General features: G+C 41.2%; 1 protein-coding gene across 2 annotated transcripts in view; it reads left to right on the top strand.

Moving 5' to 3' along the window:
• Positions 1 to 21,879, top strand: part of LOC124717145 (endoribonuclease Dicer-like) — a 309,406-nt gene that overhangs the window by 275,758 nt on the left and 11,769 nt on the right. For both annotated transcript variants that reach the window (XM_047243898.1, XM_047243897.1), the window contains 2 exons: positions 9,498 to 9,803; positions 14,729 to 15,023. In XM_047243898.1, coding sequence (XP_047099854.1) covers positions 9,498 to 9,803; positions 14,729 to 15,023 — 601 coding nt within the window. The remainder of the gene's footprint in view (positions 1 to 9,497; positions 9,804 to 14,728; positions 15,024 to 21,879) is intronic.

Here is a 21,879-nt window from a genome sequence, read left to right on the forward strand (position 1 = left end):
AATTTGAATAACAGTTATCAGGTAGTGATACCATTTGTTTACTGTTTTTCCAGCCTCAGGACACACAAGTGGTGTCATAACCAGTTTGAACTTAGCACGAAGACATAATCAGATTATCTGTTTAATAAGAAAGAAATATGGAAATGTTAAATTATGGTAAACTAAATTACAAATCAAATTACTCCTACACACAACATACCTCAATATATTACATGGCAACTCATCACTGGACAGGCCAGGAGAGATGCTCACAACATATTTGTACACCCGTGGAAAAAAAATACCAGCACTAACAAGCAGTCCTGCAAAATAAACAAAAGTAGGTAGGCGTGTTTCTACATCTGAAAGATGATCACTGTTCAAACTTCGTGCCAGTCGCGAGAGACCGGTGGTAGTAGCGTCACTATGAGGATGTTAATCAGGTTTGCTTTAAATACCCCCTGTAACAGTCACGAGCTTAAGTTACCTTCGAGATGGGGCGTAGTGAGTCGATGTCGGTGAAGAATGCTTTTAACACGACGACGATGCCATTATCGACAGCTCACCGAGTCTGAACGAGGTCGTGTAATACGGCTACGAGAAGCTGGATGTCCCTTCTACAGTATTTCAGAAAGACTCGGCAGGAACGTAGCCGCTGTACACGTTTGCCGGCAGGAGTGCTCGCGGGAAGGTACGGTCACGAGACGACCACATTAAGGGCGGCCACACGGGACTACTGGTATGTAAGACCTTCCCGTTTGTTGTAAGGATGCAGAGGAAGGTACTGCGTCCGCAGCAGCAATTTGAGCAGCTGTTGACACCACAGTGACACAAGAAACTGTTACAAATTGATTACTTAAAGGACAGCACAAGCTAGACGCTCTGAAATGTGTATTCCGCTGACCTCAAACTGCCCCCTTTTGTGACTTCAGAAGTATCGAGCGAGAGCACAGTGGACGGATGGAGTTTTCCGATGAAAGCCGGTTCTGCCTCAGTGCTAGTGATGGCCGTACGTTGGTTTGTATGTCAGTGGAGAGACTGCAACCGACCTATCTGCAGTCATACCTGGAGGTGCGGCATGGGGTGTGATTTTGTATGATGGCATTTTGTGGTTATCTCACATAAACTGACTACAAATTTGTACGTCAGGCTGTGGATCGGACCAGGTAAGCTGCCATTAATGATAACATTCCAGGTGGTGTTTTCAAAAAGGATAACACTCGCCCACGTACCACTGTTGTAACACAAAATGCTCTACTGAGTGTCAACGTGCTGTCTCAGTCTGCTCGATCACCTGATCTGTCTCCAGTCGAGTACATACGGGACACAAACAGGTGAGAACTCCAGTGTCATCCACAACCAGCATTAACCGTCCCTGCATTGGCAGATCAAATGAAACAGTCACGAAACACCATCCCGCAAACAGACATCTGGCACCTGTGTGACACAGTGCGTGCACATTTTCGTACTTGCATTCCACATTGTGGCGGTTACATTGGTTATTAATGTACCGGCATTTCACATTTGCAAAGGCTTTCCTCACTCTCACATTAACTTGTGATTTAGCAACATTAATCAGTTAAATATGTTACCTAGACACGTGTATTTCCAAAATCTCATTACCCCACACGAATTATTTCTCGGTGGTGAGATTTTCTTTCCCATCAGCGTAAATAACTGCATACCCTTACTTTTTATGGAAGTCCATCTCGAAATAATGTGCCACATTACATGAGTGTAACCGTTAACAACGTGCGCAATGGGTCTTATGTTGCAATTGCTCACAACCCCTGGAATAGTTGCTCACAACCCCCAGATTAGGACACTCAAAGGAGACGTCCACTCACAGTATGTGCAGTGATGGAGTTTGCAATAAATGTGAAATGAACATTCTAAACGAAAGCCGGAGCCTCGAAGGACGAGAACTGTGTTTAAATACATTTGCCAAAACACGTGTATCCCGACGGGAAATGTTAGGACAATATGTAGAGTGCACCACTCGCCAGAAATACTTCCAGATCTAGACAGAAAACATGTAATATATCTGACGTGTGTTGCGAGGTCGTGCGAGAGGGTGCGGGCGTGGAAGGTGGTGTGCGTGTCATACAAAAGTGAATTTTCTCACGGAGGGTGTTAGTAGTGCATAGCAAGTCAGGGCACAGGTCTGTTCGACCGTTCAGCACTGGTGTTTCGAAAACAACATTTGGTTGTGAAATTATCGACGAAATGCCATGTAATCCCCATGCTGTGGTACAAATACTGATGATGGAGGTGACATACAGGTATCCACCAGACACCACAGCTCCAACCTACATTGACAGGTGTATTGCGTGGAAGTTGTCGAACTGATTGAAGCAGTATGTTGTAGGAGGTGCTGTCATTTTAGAAGGACAGACATTATGGTGTGATAGTGATTATCGTACAAGTAATGGGATGACAAGGGCATCATCTGATAGTGATACCTCTCTGTCACCAATGCAAAATTTGGCAACCAGTTCCACTTCTTATGAATTGTTTCCCCCCCCAGAGCACAACATACAAACATTCACAAACAGTTCACACTCAGAACTATGCAGAGGATTATGACAAAAAACACAAATCTGTAGCAGCAACTGCATACAAACACAAGACAAAATCGGAGAAGGTGTGGCAAATTGTTGCAGCCCTTGAATCTGGTGATTCGCCAGCAGATGAATACCAAATTCCTGGAGGCATGTCACATGGTACTCACTATTGGCATTTAAAGGTGTGGGTGAAGCAAGCAGCTATCGCTGTAGCCATCCCTAATTTTATGGCCAGCACGTATTTTCTTCATCACTTCACACACTGCTAGAAATAGCATCACGTAAGATCACACGGTTTGTTACAAGATGGGATATCACTATGGACACTGCTGTGAGAACGAGAACATTGAAGTTTGTGCGGTAGGTGATAGGCTATATTAATGTCAGTGACATTCGTACCAAATTGGTGTTTAATACTGACCAGAGACAATTTGAGTACAAACTCACAGCAAACTGGACACTATCAGTGACTAGAGAGAAGACAACTGAAGCCATTGGACAATCTGTTGCATGTACTCCGTGCTTTTATACAATTTAAGAGCTTTTGTACATGTCCGGACACCTTGCAAAGAAATTGTATCTCTGCTTTTGGAAACTGAGAGGGAAGTTTGACAAAGGTGTGCCCCAAATGCTATAATGCGTTGAACCACTGAACATAGAATATGACTGCAATGGTAATGAGAAGGTGTGTACAATGCTTGTTTCGACTTGGATGTGAAAGGTATTGGAACTGGAAATAATGGATCCTGCCATTTTATTGTTAGATTCGTGGTCAGGTTAAATCGACACGAGTTTGCCAACCAAAGCCTTCAGCAACAGGGACTTAAAGTTGAAGACTGTGATCATACCACCAAAAGTTGCAAAGTACTGCCAGCCTCTGAACATACAATTCTTTCACCAATATAAGGCTCCTCCCATGGAGGAGTATATACTTTGTGATGAGAATCGTGCCATCAGTCTGCATCACCGACTCTTCATTTTCAGGTTGCATTGCTTCACATATTATCAGTTCTGTGCACCACAATATCAACCTGTGGTTCACTGTGTGTGAGAAGTGTCTGGATACCTGGCACAGGATACCCCTCTGCCATTCTGTAATGTATTGGACATAAACTTTTCCGCAGTTGACACGTGCAATGCTTCTGACTGTCAATAGAGTGCCTTTGTGACCTGCTCCTGGTATACACAGCCACTTTGCATGGTCTGTTATACCCAAAAACACATCCAGGGACTCTTTGTTTCAGTGCCGAGGCGTGTAGCGAAGGTTGTAGCTAGCAATGGTGGCAGCACTCAACACTTAGTCATCTTGATAATATTCTTCTCGGGTATGCAGCCGGATCATAACGTCTTCATGACACAATATTTCCGCGGTCCATCTGGCCGCCATCTTCAGGTGAGAGTGCTGGTGCACGAACTCGCCGGAACTGACTTCCTAGCGCAAGCTGCGGCCCCTATATAGGCCAGCAGAAGACCCACAACGCGTGCGAGAGAAGGTGCTGTAACTGCCCTCTAGCGCAGTAAACATACCGCGCCGCCAGTGGTGGAAATAGGCGAAATCGAGATATCGCTGTCAAAAAAAAAAATTTTTATTCCGACGATCGAAACACAGACCGTTGTTTTTTTATGTCAGATAACAGCGGATCCCAAGTCTTACTTAAAAGATAGCCCTTGTCTCTATTAAGAAGATTGTCAGATAAACGAATCTCTATGGATTCTTTTAAAACACAGTCCCAATAGCGAGATGCAGGGGCAACCATTTGTGTCTTGTCATAGAGCATTCTGTGTCCTTCGGTGAGACAGTGCTCCGCCACTGCAGACTTCTCAGGTTGAAGCAGCCGTGTGTGCCGCTGATGCTCAACACATCGGTCCTGAATGGTCCGGATTGTCTGCCCAATATAAGCCTTCCCACAGTGGCAAGGGATCTTGTACACACCGGGCTTCCTCAAACCCAAGTCATCCTTTACAGAGTCAAGGAGCGCTCTAATCTCTGCTGGCGGACGAAAAATACTTTTGATATGGTATCTTTTCAGAATTCTTCCTATCTTCGAGGAAATGCTCCCAGCAAAAGGCAGAAAGGCCACCGATTTGCAGGTATCTTCTGGTGGTTCAGGCGAAGGTCCATACTGGAAAGCACGACGGATCTGTTTATCTGTATAGCCATTCTGCTTGAACACAACCTTAAGATAGTCCAATTCTTGTGTCAAGCTTTCTCCATCTGAAATGGCATAAGCTCTTCTCGCCAACGTCTGCAGGACCCCCGTACGCTGGAACGATGGATGACAGCTAGAAGCATGCAGGTAACGGTCCGTGTGCGTAGGCTTTCGATAAACACTGTGTCCCAGTGTCCCATCATCCTTTCTGTACACCAGAACATCCAGAAATGGAAGCTTCCCATCACTTTCCACCTCCATGGTAAACTTGATGCTAGGATGCAGGGAATTAAAATGATCTAGGAGGCGGTCAAGAGCTTCTCTCCCATGAGGCCAAACCATAAACGTATCGTCAACGTACCTCCAAAAACAAGTTGGTTTTAAGGACGCCGTCTTCAGCGCCATGTCCTCAAAATCTTCCATAAAAAGTTTGGCGACTATTGGGGACAATGGGCTCCCCATAGCCACTCCGTCAGTCTGTTCAAAATAGTTGTCATTAAATAAAAAGTACGTCGACGTCAGCACGTGGCGACAAAGCCTGGTTGTTTCCTCATCCAGTTTCTCACCAATTAATTGCAAGGATTCTTCCAGAGGAACCCGGGTAAAAAGCGACACGACATCAAAGCTCACAAGTAAATCCGAGGGACTAAGAGACAAGGCCTTCAATCTCTGAATAAACACCATAGAATTGGAAATGTGATGTTCGCATTTACCGACGTGAGGGCCAAGAACAGATGCTAAATACTTGGCTAGATTGTAGGTAGGAGCACCCAAATTACTCACGATCGGACGAAGTGGGACCCCTTTCTTATGAATCTTGGGTAGACCGTATAATCTCGGTGGCACGGCAGCACCAGAACGAAGTTTTTTAAGAATGTCGTCAGGTAAAGAACTCTTCTTCAGCAGTGAAAGCGTCTTCCGTTTTATCCGTTCAGTTGGGTCGTCCTGCAATGTTCTGTATGCTGAGTCTTCAAGTAAGAGATCCATCTTTCCCAGATAATCATCACGTGACAGAAGAACCGTTGCGTTGCCTTTGTCTGCTGGTAGAACTATCAGATCTTCGTCTTCTCTAATGGACCGGACGGCTGCCCTTTCGAGAGAGGAGATGTTACTCCGTGGAGGCGGTGCCCGCCGCAATGTATGTGAGACCTCTTGCCTAATCTCTTCAGCTTGGTCCTCCGAAAAGCTGGACACTGCTTGTTCGACTGCGCAGATGATTTCGGTGATAGGCACATTCCTCGGTGTAGGGGCAAAATTCAGGCCTTTCTCCAACACTGACAGGGTGGCGTCGTCCAGTTCTTTACTCGTGAGGTTAATCACTGTCCGTCGACGGGTGTCATCAGATGTCGTGGGTTGAGAAGAAAGCCGTTGAAACTTCGAAGACTGTTTCATGACGGCGCTCCTATGCGTCCAATCTGATAGTGCCCAAGAAGAACTATCCACCCATTCCCAGGATGCATCCGACAGCAGCGACGATAACTCCAAGTGCAAGAAAAGTAAATCCTTGGATATGAGATCCAGTTGTCTTCGAGTGAAGCGAATGCGCTCCTTGACTAAGGCGAAACTGGCACGCTTCTTGATGTTGTTGGCCGTTTTCGTATCAATAAAATGCACAAATCTAGCAAACTTAGGTATTACTCTTCCATCACGGCATCTCAGCAAAAAGGCGAGGGCACTCAGCAACTTGCCTTTCTTCTTACGAAGTTTATCAAACTTCTTCACACGTTCCACCATCTCCTCCCCGTAGAGGCTTCTGATGTGGCTACGAAGGCTTTCCCGGCGTAATAATTGATAATATTCTTCTCGGGTATGCAGCCGGATCATAACGTCTTCATGACACAATATTTCCGCGGTCCATCTGGCCGCCATCTTCAGGTGAGAGTGCTGGTGCACGAACTCGCCGGAACTGACTTCCTAGCGCAAGCTGCGGCCCCTATATAGGCCAGCAGAAGACCCACAACTTGTTTTTGGAGGTACGTTGACGATACGTTTATGGTTTGGCCTCATGGGAGAGAAGCTCTTGACCGCCTCCTAGCTCATTTTAATTCCCTGCATCCTAGCATCAAGTTTACCATGGAGGTGGAAAGTGATGGGAGCTTCCGTTTCTGGATGTTCTGGTGTACAGAAAGGATGATGGGACACTGGGACACAGTGTTTATCGAAAGCCTACGCACACGGTCCGTTACCTGCATGCTTCTAGCTGTCATCCATCGTTCCAGCGTACGGGGGTCCTGCGGACGTTGGCGAGAAGAGCTTATGCCATTTCAGATGGAGAAAGCTTGACACAAGAATTGGACTATCTTAAGGTTGTGTTCAAGCAGAATGGCTATACAGATAAACAGATCCGTCGTGCTTTCCAGTATGGACCTTCGCCTGAACCACCAGAAGATACCTGCAAATCGGTGGCCTTTCTGCCTTTTGCTGGGAGCATTTCCTCGAAGATAGGAAGAATTCTGAAAAGATACCATATCAAAAGTATTTTTCGTCCGCCAGCAGAGATTAGAGCGCTCCTTGACTCTGTAAAGGATGACTTGGGTTTGAGGAAGCCCGGTGTGTACAAGATCCCTTGCCACTGTGGGAAGGCTTATATTGGGCAGACAATCCGGACCATTCAGGACCGATGTGTTGAGCATCAGCGGCACACACGGCTGCTTCAACCTGAGAAGTCTGCAGTGGCGGAGCACTGTCTCACCGAAGGACACAGAATGCTCTATGACAAGACACAAATGATTGCCCCTGCATCTCGCTATTGGGACTGTGTTTTAAAAGAATCCATAGAGATTCGTTTATCTGAAAATCTTCTTAATAGAGACAAGGGCTATCTTTTAAGTAAGACTTGGGATCCGCTGTTATCTGACATCAAAAAACAACGGTCTGTGTTTCGATCGTCGGAATAAAAATTTTTTTTTTTGACAGCGATATCTCGATTTCGCCTATTTCCACCACTGGCGGCGCTGTATGTTTACTGCGCTAGAGGGCAGTTACGGCACCTTCTCTCGCACGCGTTGTGGGTCTTCTGCTGGCCTATATAGGGGCCGCAGCTTGCGCTAGGAAGTCAGTTCCGGCGAGTTCATGCACCAGCACTCTCACCTGAAGATGGCGGCCAGATGGACCGCGGAAATATTGTGTCATGAAGACGTTATGATCCGGCTGCATACCCGAGAAGAATATTATCAATTATTACGCCGGGAAAGCCTTCGTAGCCACACTTAGTCATCTTCCTCACTATAATTCAATTCTTTTATCTTGGCGGTTCGCGCATGCCCGCCCAGCCGCGGGAGATTGCTGGGTTGCCAGTTGTACGCGCCAAGTGAAGCAGCGCCATAGTATAGTTCGCAAACTTACGTTTAGGGGGGAGCGCGCAGTTTATGAAGTAAAGCTACCACGGCCGCATTAACCCTTTCGCTGCTACAGAGACGTGCTCCCCACATTCCGCGATGTGCGCGATTTTGTCATCATTTCACTGTTCGCCTGTGCAGACACATGGTGTTTCGACTGCTTTGACACACTTTATCATTCGATTTCACAAAAACTATTTGGCCCAAAAATTTGATTTTTACATATCTTCTTGACTGATACCCTCCCCCCATAATGACTTAATTTTGTTTCGATGTTCAACGCAGGTATTTTGCAGCATTAGATGTAGTAAACCATTGCACAAAAGTTTGAAGAGTTTGCAGAGGTAAAAGTCCATAGCATATACTTTCCGTATGGTCAATTATAGTTGCCACTAGAAATTTCAAAAAATTACATTCAAACGAATAAAATTCATGAAGTAAGACACTTCGATATTGTTTTTAAAATAAAGAAAATATTGAGTACCGATCAAGGTTTGAACCCATAACCTTTCGCTTCACAGCCACACACTTTAATCGTTACACTAACGCAGCTCGTCATTCAATAAGTATCTCCTTGATGACTTTAAATATCACGCAAAATATCGAAAAACACTGTTGGTATGATAATGAATTACTCACGTTTCATCGAAGTATAATAGGAAATAAACAATTACCACTGTTCCTTACTGCGAAAAAGCGGTTAGTGAGAATGATACAAACACCTTTCCTTGCAATCGTCTTAATTAGGAGGCTTATTGCTTGTTTGGTTTAATTAATTAATAGAATATGAAGCAATTTGTATAAAGAATGCTTTTTCCAAACTTTCTATAAAAGAAAGTCTGCTATCAAGACATTGCGTTTGTTCAATTACTTTATTTATGACTGAACGTTTCTAAAACTGAAGACACTCGTCTGTGCTCTGCACTGCAGTCGAGCTCTGGCAACGTCGTTCTCTGTTCATTGGCTGATTGTTTTTTGTGACGTCAGATGCGGAGAACGAACCTAAACTCGGCCGCCATCGTAAATGACGCGCACTTTAGACGTGGTGCTGTTTCCAGTTGTGTCACCTTTGTACGACATGTTATCTCCGAAATCTCTTTGGCTGTGATATCTCCGGTCCTTCTCGGTGTTGCGTTTTGGGTGGCAAGCAGTATATTACTGTATGCTTCCACCAACTCAGTGCAGATTTGCAGCATTATTCCTTTCAAATGCAGAAAATGAATTACTGTAGAATATTCTCCTTCGAGAACAGTCTGCATTATTTTGTTTTGCTTCCTGTAGCAGTGTGCCACGCTAGGATTTCATTTTGTACCAGGACTACTTACATGTACTCATATTTAAAAAAAACATTAATTATGGAATGTTATTTTTTGAGGTGATAATTTGCACTTTATGAGTAACAGTTTTGTAGTGTGCATCCCGCATTTAGATTTCAGATCTGTTTGTCTTTGGCCTCCAAATTTCAGGTACACGACTTTACTCCTAAGGACGGTTGGCTCCCACCGGGCATCACCGTGCCTAAAAAGGTGCGCAGTTTAATGTTGGAGCAGAATGTGTCACCAAACTTCTTGTATCGCCTAGAGTTGTCAGAGGAGGAGCAGCAGACAGGTGTGGTGGCCGATGAGACAATCGCCGACGTGAAGGAGCAGCTGGGGGAGTGGGATCAGGACCCCAGCGTGCACTCCTCCATGGAGGACTACCTCGGGGTGCAGACGGTCAATGACAAGGCGATGGCCGACTCTGTGGAAGCCCTCATAGGCGTCTACCTCAATGTAATTATTTACAGAGTAACGCCTTATATTTTAACTATGTATATTGCAGGTACACAGCCTTTATAAATTCTTTAAATAATGTCAGTTTTCTCTTCTGGCTGTAACTGTTTTTGTTGCACTATTACAGTTTCATCTTAGGTACCATAGTCGAGCATAAAATTTGGTATCGTATTACTGCATAGAAATGATTATGTTCTCGTAGGGGTGTGTCGCACTTGATGGTAAAAATCGGTGGCCGTTACGAGTGACACGAGTAACATGATACAGAGATTTTTGTTATTTACTGGTTGGGACTGACAACAACCTGCATGTAAATAACACAAATATACTTATCATACTACTTGTGTTATTCATAACAGACATTGACACTCTGTCAAGTCTGACACAGCCCTACAAGAGCATTGTTACTTTCGACATATTTCTGTGCCATAGTTTGACATCAAATCTTGCACTTGACAATGACACACAATACAGTGGTACACTAAAAACAATTGAAGCTAAATATGGAAAATTATGTAATTTAAATTCTTTATATTTTTATTTTTAAAATTTATACACAGAAAGCTCACAATTACTCAGGTTAATTCACACCCTCTAATTTCTCTCTTATACACAGGTTGTTTGAGTGTTACAGTTACAATTGAAAGGGATGGACAGAGGATAATGAAGCAAGCAAATAACCTGATAAATGTAGGTCTGGGAATCAGTGGTTTACCCACAATGATGTACGCACAAGTACAGTTGTGCCAATGTCACAACAGTGTTAATGTGTAAGGGTGCGTTTGGATACTTTTGTGGGGGGATGTTCAAAAGCTTTGGTGTATTCCTTCCTTGTTGATAGTGCTGAAGAACTTGGAGAAAGCATTGTGGATGGTTGTCAGTGTGTTCAGAACATGCCTGTCGTTTTTGGACAAGTACAGGAATTGATGAGGAGCTGTGCAGTAAACTGCCTATACATGGAGGGTGGCTGTCAGGGACACTTACTGTAATGTGTTTCCCCTCAGGTACATATCTGGTGCAACATTTCAGTTATAAGGTGTTCATGTACTCAGTTGTAATATGTTGTATCAGAGAAATTGTTTGCTTCTAGACCTAAGTTTTAGGATTATTTGATTGTTCCATTGTCCTATACTCAACCCTTTTGTTTGTACCTACAATAGTCAAACACCCTGTATTATTACACTCAAAAAATCTTGATATGAAATAACAAGAAAAGTTAAATTATCTTTCTTTGGAAACTGAAGTTACAATAAATAAATACTACTTCTACTTATCTCATATTGATTGTCGATAAGATATCATATTGTTCTTGGTGCAGTAGGTAATTTGATGATTCCATCTAGCAAAAAGGATTACAGGGTTCCAATTAATGTCATACACATTACTAAATGAAATGTCATGGGGCACTAATTTGAATCTTCCACACTTTAGTCATTCTTTTGTAATATTCTGCATTATCACAGCATTTCATTAACACATCCAAATGACATACAGTCTAACTTAGAACTCATTGCCACCAGTTGGCTTCTCACCAAAAAGCTTACATATTCCAGTGTTCCATTTTAACAGAAACAAAAGAATTTCGCTTACTTTCCATATTTCTCCTTTATTATTCACATGTTTCAGTAATCAGTAGTGATAATTACAAATATACTATAGTAAAGAAAACTTCTGAAACAGTAATGTATATAAAGAAATGCTAAAGTACTTTAAAAATAGTTGTGACTTGACTTTTTTTGGATTCAAGTATGATTCACTAAAGCATTTGACATTGGAACACATGCACTTGCAAGCTATGAATAACAGACCAAAAATGCAATAAATTGAATGCAAAGTATTGGTGTACTGTCAGTTGCAGTATTTACACCCTTGGTGATTTTTGTTATATGAGCATTAGACTGTGGTCAATGGTATGTATCTGGGACTAACATTTGGTCTCTAAATGCTGTAGACTTCATCAGAGGATCACAGTTAGCTGTTTCTGACTCAGACAAGCTTAGCATTCCAAACTGTTCATGTGCAACCACGTAACAGAGGGGCGGCAACGTAAGTAGACCGCTGCGTAAGACTCCAGAGTTGTGTCTACATGTATTATGGAGCGTGTAATGTGAAAGAGTTGGCACTGTTTGCTTTATTTAGCACGAAGACCAACAACTTGTTTATTTCATTTCTCCTGCTTTTCTCTTGGCATTGTTTTTGCACTTTTGAATTTATGTGGCCCCTCTGTACATCCTCGTATAGTAATGATAGAATCTTGATAGAACACCACTATCAGAGAAATGACTTTGGTGGTCCCCTAGTCTATGTGCATGATCTGCTACGGGTAGTTTATCCCTATTGCTCAGATTACATTTGCTCTTCGTGTTCTTCAGGCCAGGTATTGATGCTTCTTACAGTGTTCCAGTGATTTTATATACTTCTGCTCTGACAAGCCGTATGTGTAGTTCCTTTACAGTGTTCAAGTATTCAAGTACCTCTCTTGACAGCTTAAATACTCAGTCAATGCTGTTTGTTCTTAGCACCCTGCTAATGCAGTCTGTGACTTCTTACACAGATGGGACGAAAATATTCCCTTTAGTGATTCTTTTTCATTGTAAGCTCCAGATCTTTTTAAGAGTGTATAGTCCCCCCCCCCCTCCTTTTTTAATTTTTTAAAGAGTACCCATTCCTTCTTAAAATAACTCTTACATGACTGAGCTCGTACTCCAATTACTGTGACTCACAAGTTTTACCCAGTCCACTCAAGGGGTTTTTTTTTTTTTTTTTTTTCTCTCTGTTTAGGATGGGGATTGGAACTGTTGTGAACATATCTGTCCATGTGAATGGGTTTCATGAAGTCTTCATACTCAGAAGTTGTCAGGTTTTTTGAGGACCTTTACATAAAAAATTCTCTTTGGCTTCTCTTTTGTCATTGTGAACAATATATAAGAATTGTCATTTAGAATTCTGAGAATTCATTCTCTCCAAAAGGCTGTATAACAAAATTGTAATAAACGCACTGAAACCAACAAATGGATTTCTTCTTGGCCTTGTTTTGTTGTTGTTGTTGTTGTTGATGATGATGATGATGATGAAGATGAAGATAAAGATAAAGATAAAAAAGGCATTCAACCAATCTGGCCTGCAGAAAGTATTACATGTACATTTTTGTGTTATCTTGTCTCAACATACAAAATAGGAAGTTAAGGAATAGAAATAATCATTTATTTGTCCTTGAACACACAGCCCAACACACATGAATTAAATTTGCTGACATAGGTTGATTTTATAAGTGTCAGTCTTAACATTCAACAAAGTTGATTGAATACTATATTTTCCAGATGTTCCATAGGTGCTGTTAGAACAGGTTATAAGTAGAGATCAGCATGGCTAAGAGAGTTGTTCTGCACCTTATCCAAAAGGTGTCTAACAGGAACCACAAGCCTTTTATCTGTACCTATGGTTGTTACAGTTTTGTAAACCGCTTCTTAAACCATTCAGTACAGCGGAGTTCTGGTATAGAATTTTCATCTGAAATTGGGCTGCGTAATTTACATTCTGTAGAGTAACTCTAGAACACCAGAGGGGATGGGGGGAATGTTACACTGCTACTAAACCATCATAAATTGTACTTCTCCAGATTTGTTCAAAGGAATCCATAATTTATAAGTTATGCATTAGTTACTTACAATTATTAGATCTCCAGTGGTATGTTACATATCAAATGAGGTACAAAACATCCTGTTTTATACCCTACTGCAATTGTAAATTTCATGAGAGTTTAGTAGTCTAGGGTTATTAAAGTACGGGGCAACCATAATCACATTTTAATAAAGCAACCCTATCACATTGTTGATACATTCCATTAATTATAACTTTTCTGTAATAATTACTGAAACGTATTTCATGAAGTTTTCTTGGAACGTTTCTGCAGCACTGAGAAGTCAAATGAAATTGTGGTAAAAGGGAGTGTTACATCTTGTGTTCTGTTAAATGTTAATCATCTAGTTCATTTACAACATTTACATTAATCCACAATGTGACAATTTAGGTATCTAAAAGTTACCAAGAATTCTGCTACTGACAAGTTTCTTATGCTAGGCATTTTTGCAGGAGCTGTGTATGAATTACATAGTTCAAAAGAAAAATGCCTTTTGCGTGCTGTACATTAATTTTTTTTTTTTTTTTTATTTTATTAATCTTGTGCACTCATACGTGTTTTGCCTTAGTTACAAGGCATTTTCAGTGGGTGCCAGATCAGTGTCTCATTATTTTTAAGCCAAACAGCTCTCTCTCAGGTGGCAAACCGGTTGAAAGTTTGCATATACTATACATTACATGTTGATATGCTGCATGTTGAAAATAGTGATCAAAAGGAAAACTGCAAACTTTCAACCAGTTTGCCACATGAAGAGAAAGCTGTTTGGATTAAAAATAATGAATCAGATGCAGATTTGACACGCACTGATGATGTCTTGTAACTAAGATGAAACGTGTCTGGGTGCACAAGATAGATAAAAAAAAACTTAATGTGTAGCGTGTAAAAGGCATTTTTCTTTTGAATTACTGAAATATGTTTAGATTCACCTTCAGATCTTCATCTGTATGTACATGTGTTTATCAATGTAAGAGCATTTATTGTTTTTTTTTCTATAAGGGAACCTAGTTCATATGTAGGTGTGTCTTAATTATGTATTTGATTAGTATTATATACATAAATTCCCATAAAATGTATTGCAATAACTATAGCAAGCTTGTAAAACTGACTTGTGTCGTATCGTGTGATCAGGTTTTCATCTTGGATCAGTGGAACACAAAGTAAATAAACAAATGAGATAAAAGCGTAAATAGCAGTGAAGATATGATGGCGGAATTGTTTAATAAGTTTAGAATGTGAGGTTCTGGATCATATAAGACATTCTGACATACAGCTTTATGCATTACAGGAGTTTGGCGTGGAAGGAGCACTCAGGTTTGTAAACTGGCTGAAAATCCTGCCCGTAGAACATGCATCGCCACAGAACATCCTCAAAAGTCCACCACCATCACCGATTCTAGGCACAGGATCTGCCAGAGAATTGGACTTTCACCTCGAAAATGCTGCAAGGCTGGAAAAAATTTTAGGATACAAATTCCAGAATAGAGGATATTTGCTCCAAGCTCTCAGCCACGCATCTTATATACAGAACAGGATCACTGATTGTTACCAGCGCCTGGAATTTTTGGGAGACGCTATTCTTGGTATGTTCTTCTCTAATTTAACACTGTGAAAAAATGTCTCTCTGTTTTGTTCATCTTATTTATCTATTTTTGTCACTGCCTCTGAGCTGGAACAGAAAATGTAGAAGCATAATTTTTGTAGTGTAATGGTCGACTAACACATTTCATTAAGAAAATGCAATGCCATTTGTGCAACAGTCAAGTAAACAAGGAAAATTGGGAAATGGTCTTTTCAGCTTTCCCTCCATTGTGCTGTAGTGTCACAGAAAGCCTCAGCCTTGTCCGATGCCAGAATCGCCACCTGCCTTGCAATTTGTGAGATGCGAAATAAATTGTGAACCTCACTGCACTACTGATCATCCAGGACAAGCTTATTAGCAGATGCAAATCACTAACACTGTGCAGTTATGAGAGTGTAAATTGCATGAAACTAGCTCATTGATATCAGTTTCATTGTGCTGGTAACAAATAACACAAAAATTTAAACTTTCCTCGGATTGGTTAGCAAAAGCTCACATCCGTAAAGGAGACTAGAAGAAATTAATAGCCAGCAGACATGAAATTGTTGATGCGAGATTACAGTAGTACTATTATTCACCAGTTCGGTACCTTACCTGAGTTAATATTGTAGGTGTAGTGGCTTTTTTGGAAAGAGAGTTTTGTATAACACTTTTTTTAAGCCTGTGGGCCATGGGGAAATTTATTTGCGAGTAACTGTAAATATAGCTTTTAGGGCTGTGGAAACTGTGCTTACCAGCAGAGTAGTTCCTCCACAAAATGAGAAAAGTAAACTTACTACAAAATTGAGAAATCTTTTGTGGACTTTGTGAAGCATACTTTCTGCCATCTCAGCTGCGTATTAACTTTTTGGGAATATGTGTTATCACCTTTGGGTGTGCCTAAACTGCGCCACATGTATAAAAACTACTACAACAATCAATTTGTGTCCTTTGTGACATCACTATTGTTGTCACTTGTGAAGTGGGAACACATTCTTTTGTTTCTGCAGCTTATGTTACTGTGACTTGATCTAGCTCATTTCTTTGCTGTATGATAACTTAAGTTTCTAGGATTGTTTTCACACTGTGGTAAGTAAAATAAAAACACAAAATGCTGTTTCTTTTATATTTTTTCATGTATAATGGCAACACATAACAGCTCATAAAAGAGAAGTGGGAAATAAACATTCCACCGTAGTTTTTGGTCCTATATCACACAAATAAAATTATCAGAAAATAAATATAGTTAATTGACAACAATTCTAATACAAAACCAAAAAATTAACTTTTTTGAGTTGCTACAAAAAATGCACAATAAAGATTTACATGTAGTAGTAATGCGCGACTTGTTTCAGCAAGAGGAAAGAATTCCCACAGTTCAGTGAATCGGAAGTTGAAAAAGGTATCCTTGTTGGTATCTGAAGACAAGCTGTTTGATCTATTGTTGCATGGTGATGAGAAGGCTGTCTGGGAAAATGCTTGTTTCAGTTTCTTATGATATAATAGGGAATAAAATTAATAGTTTATTCACCACTGAACATTTTACATGTAACTGGTGTAAATATTTACGTGTAAAGCCAAGAGACATGAGGTACATAAAACTTCATTATATTCACATCTGTGACACATTGTTACATGTTGTTGTTTTTTGTTGTGGTCTTCTGTCCTGAGACTGGTTTGATGCAGCTCTCCATGCTACCATTGTTACATATAATGTAAAAATTATATATCCAGGAACCTTTCAACCAATGATGTGTTGCAACTTAGTCTGTCACTAATTAGTCAGAACTTTGTCACTTAACTCATGATTTCTCATACTCTTTTATGGAGAAGTATGCTTTCTTAAATCACTCTGCCAAAACAACTTTAAATATTTTATGATCTTCATTCATAGACTAAAATTGAAAATAATGTATTCAGTTTTGTCATTATTAATTTGTAAATACCCCTCAGGGCACTCACAGCTCTTTCACAAGTTTGTGCACGGTGAACACACGAGCCCTGAGCTATTGTGGCCCATTCTTCCTTCCCGGGCTGCATTTCCTTCCCTGTAACCTCCCTACCTGTCCTCACTTCTTCTCCTCTGCCCCCTCCTTCCACTCTCTTGGTGTTGTTACTTAAAGTAGACATGGCTGTCCACCAGGTTTCTTGTATTTCTTCCAGATTTTGTTCCTCATGCCTTTTCACCTTTCTTTTTTGGTCCCCCTTCTGGGTTTGACCTCCACTTCTAAATTTTCTCTCTGTATTGTGAGCCATTTGGGGAAGAATTCCTACTGTAGCATCTACGGGGTGGATTCACCTGCCCCTCTTCCTTCCCCACAGTAGCCCCTTCACCTCGCTAGGTCACCAGCACGTGTTGCAGGTCTGTGTGGTGGGCCTGTTATGTACCCATCTGGCAGAGCTCACAGATAGCACAGGGATCGTACCTCTGATAACTGAACTGTTGCCTCCCCCATGTAAGCGTAGGAGTGGTTGCTTGTCATTCTGGAGCTTCAGAACTCCCGGTGGCGGCTGCCATGCCAGACAGCCTTTGCTGTGGCAGGATGGTGGCCATGAGGAAAGCCTCCGATTGGAATGGGCAGTATCAGAGATGATTCTCTGTACACAAATATATTAAGCTCCAAAAAACTGGCTGTTCGTCTACCGCTGTCTCTTTGGATGGTAATGGATCATTTAATGCTGCTTCTTATGACCCTGTGGCCTTGCCTTTCCTGGCTACACCCTGGCAGGACTGTTAGACTCGCCGGCTTGGGGTGAAGCTCTTTCCTCACCACCTGGTCTCCACATTTCTGACATCTTCGAAAATGCCATTTTTTACTTTGTTATGATGGTCTGATAATGGGTCTCAGCCCTGAAACTAGTCATCGAATGAATAAAAAGTAAAAAACTTGCAACTTGGATTGGTTTTTCGTTCTATTGATTAACAGAAGTTGCTATCCCGAGCTACTCCAGGATGGTGGAAGTTTGTCATCACTGATGTTTTTCAGAATCCACATGCAATAACCTACATCTTTCTGACTGTCATTCTACCATAATTGCTGCACGACCCTCATACAGTATGGCTTCAGATAGACTTTTCAATATCCGCTGGCAACTCCCACTACTTGCGTGCGCCTGTTGGGCCAGTTTATGTGTAGACTTGTTTGGGCTCTGAATAATTCTTCATCAAATGTCCGCAGTAGCTTCTGATGTGCGAACTGAAGGAATTCTTTGTCGCTTTACTTTTTGCACAGATCCGTAGGTGCGCCAGTTTTTATACAGACTCTGTATTGCTCTCTTTGCTGGTAGTCGTCTATTCAGATACTTGACGACAAAAACTTCACGAGTTTCCTTAATCGAACCTATTTTCACATGTGCTTCTACAATTTCGATTCTTTTGTTATTGAGAAAGTCATTTTGCAGACAGCAAAGAGAAATGTCCAACTTCTCTGATAAAATAAATTGAATGCTGACAGAAGAATGCTAAAAATCGATTACTGCATAAAAGAAGAACAGCAGCCAATTTTTTGTTGCTGTTTACTCTATTTCATAAGTCAAAATATTTCATTCACATTCAAAGGAGAGCCAGACTATTTTTAAGTGGATTATTGCATATTTGAACTATGGAGGAGGGAAAAATAATGAAAGGAATGACTGAAACGAGACTCGAATTAGCAATCTAGCAATTACGAGTCTCAAGTGCTGCTGACATCTCCCCTCTACCCCCCTGTGCCCCCCTCTCCCCCATGGAAATGCCTATAGAAGAATAAACATACACTTTGTTTGAAAGTTTGCATCAGCTGGGAACCTAATCTGTACTACCCTTGTAGCTACATCGACATGCTTATCAGGATTAAGATTTGAGTACTGAACTTCGTTTACCATACATATAAAGAATTTAAAAAACCCAATTGCCAGGTGGTCGCCTTGTCAGTACCAAAACTGGTTTTGTGAGGGGTAGCTTCTAGCTTCTGTGAACTAGTCTGACATAGCCCGATATTATTTTTTGATACTTTGTAAGAATCGTACTGAAGCAATTAATTCATCACAGGTGAACTACTAGATCAAAATATCTCAATAAAAATGACTTATTTAATGTAAATACAATCTTTTAATTACTGTAAATAATCAAAACACTGATAAGAGGGTGTCAATAACTGTGAAGTAACTTGCTCTGACAATACAAATTCCAGATTTCTAGCTGAATAATCAGATGCAGAGAATACAGGCGGAGGCAAAAGTTTGATATTCCAAGAAAGCAGCATGTTTGACTGTGTGCTGTGCAGAATGAGCTGAACTATTGTTGTGGGACAGAAACACACTTTTTGCAATAGTTCATTTTTACAGCCTCCTGTAATCTCATCAAGAGATTTCTGTAGTATGATCCTGTGATGGACTCCCCCTTACGAGCATACTATGTTAGCATCACTCTGTGGCAGTACCAAAAACACTTACTACTATCTTGCCTGATAGTTGTGTTTTTGTCTTTTCCAGCAATCTTGAATCCATGTGTTTCCATAGCTCGCTTTGCTCATTAGGTTGGGGTTCGTAAAGGTGTACCCAGCACTCGTACATAGAGGTTTGACGGCTAAGAAGTCACCTCAACTGGCCCATCGTAGCTGCAATATTTCCACCACTATCACCACGGATTTGATATGCTGTCCTCAAACACTGGGGCCTCCACTTCTCTGGCCATTCTCAATTCTTCACAGAGAGATGGTCTGCCACTTGGTTCTTCATCAGCCAGACTTTGCTGACCACACTGGAAGTGTTTGTGGCACCTAACCACTGTGTCATGATGGTACATGGTTGCCCTATTCTTCGACCAACTCTGTATATATTGTTGCAACGTTGTTCCCTTAAAATCCAGAAAACGAATTATTACATTTTACTCCATTTTCCCAGTGGATTAGTACCACTTTGTTTTGGCTCACGTATCAGTGTCCAGGTATATTGTGGTGCGGAGGTTTCACTGTGTACTTGTATCAAAAACATTTACCTGCAAGCAAACAAAACATTAAGTGACTTAAGGTTGGGGATGGAAGGAAGGGACTGGGTAGTGCTGACTGTTGGCTGCATGTGGCTAAATGCACTCAGCAAGGCTATGGATAAACCTGCAACACAGAGAGCATGTGAACTAATTGAGATTATTTCACAGCTAGTCCCTACCATCTGACCCTCTGAAACATCAGTCACAAAGTTATATTGGATCTAATGGCAACAAATAGACCAGACCTCTTTGAGGGTGTCCACACTGAAATGTATTAGTGACCAAAACACGGTTGTGGCAACAGTGATTACCAGAGTACAAAGGACAACTAAACCAAGTAGAATATATGTTCAGTAAACTAGGCAAAAGCCAGTAGTGTTGTGTCTCAATGAGGAACTTCAAACTTTCAGCACAGGGCAGGAGCACGTAGTGGAAATATGGTTCAAGTTTAAAAGAATAGTGGACCATGTACTGAGTAGGTATATATCCAGTAGAACAGTTCGAACCTCCGTGGTATACAGTCAGTGTAAAGAAACTTCTGAAGAAAAAGAGATTACTGTGTAATAGGTGTAAAATAAAACGTAGGGCTACATGTAGAGAGCTGCTGAATGAAATGTGTTTGTCTGTGTAGACAGAAATATGTCATGCCTCCAATGACTACTATAGCAGAATACTGTCAAATGAAATTTCATAGAACATGCAGAAACTCTGGTCATATGTAAAGGCTGTTAGTGGCATCAAAGTTGGTGTCCAGTCCCTAGCGAATGAGACAGGAACTGAAACTGAGGGTAGCAAAGCAAGAGCTGAAATGTTTAACTCCATTTTCAAATGTTCCTTTAAAAAGGAAAATTCAGGAGCAGGCGCAGCTCGTAATTAAAGGCTCTGAGGCGGAGCCGCCCCAAAATATATGTTAAAGAAAATTTCGCAACAACGTATTACATAATTTAAATTATCAGGACAAATTTCCCATTCCGATTAAAATAACGACGGTCAACGTTTTTGGAACTCTTTGTATCGATAGATGTTTTCCGTACGGTTAGTAGTGTTTAGGCTGCGCCTTGGAACGTCCGTAAGCTGCATGTAGTAGCGGTTTGGGGGCGTGGCTTCTACATAGTACTGCTCTTTATGGGCGACCCGAAGGCTCAGAGCTTGCAGCCTAAGGGTGTCATACCAACCACCACACATTTTTCACATTCCGTTATCTATGTAATAAAGGAATGTAGAGTGGCCGAAACTTCACTATCCAATCTCTATCTGTGCACATCTCTACTACACTTCGATGCGTCAATAATCGACGTTTAGTATTATTGTTTTGATAATGTTTTACATAGTTGTTTTGTTTCTGCCATTGGCTATTTCATCCACATTTAGAATAAGTTTGCAAATATCCCGCCAGAGTGCACTAGACTACAGTAACATGACAGTACTACCATCTAGCGAGAGTTTCATAAGTGATTAGAGGACAAAGCGCATGGAATTTGTCCCATTACTTTACTTTCCTTGCTTGCTGATGTTGACTGCTTTTGTTGATAACGTGTGACATTAGCAAGTTTCTTTTTCGGAGTGTATTTTTCAAGATTTTAGTGAGTTTTACTTGCACAAGAGCTGTGACGTCACCAAAACATTACAGTATCGTCATGCGAACTCGTAAACTTCGAGCTTTGGAGGTAAACCACAATAAATGTCTTAAGTTTAGAACTGAAAACACCAAAAATATTAAGCAGCTGCGAAGTTAACATTCATCGCATTAAAGATCTCTCCGAAACGCGTCTTTTCATATGATTTGCTGCAGAGTGTCAGAAAATGTGATGATGACATATAAAAACACTAACCACAGATTTTAACTCAAAGTTACCTTCTAATGACATTTAATACCTGATTATAGAAGATGCAGTACATAAAATTATGG

The sequence above is a fragment of the Schistocerca piceifrons genome, chromosome 9 (genome assembly GCF_021461385.2).
Source record: "Schistocerca piceifrons isolate TAMUIC-IGC-003096 chromosome 9, iqSchPice1.1, whole genome shotgun sequence".
Taxonomy (NCBI): Eukaryota; Metazoa; Arthropoda; class Insecta; order Orthoptera; family Acrididae; genus Schistocerca; species Schistocerca piceifrons.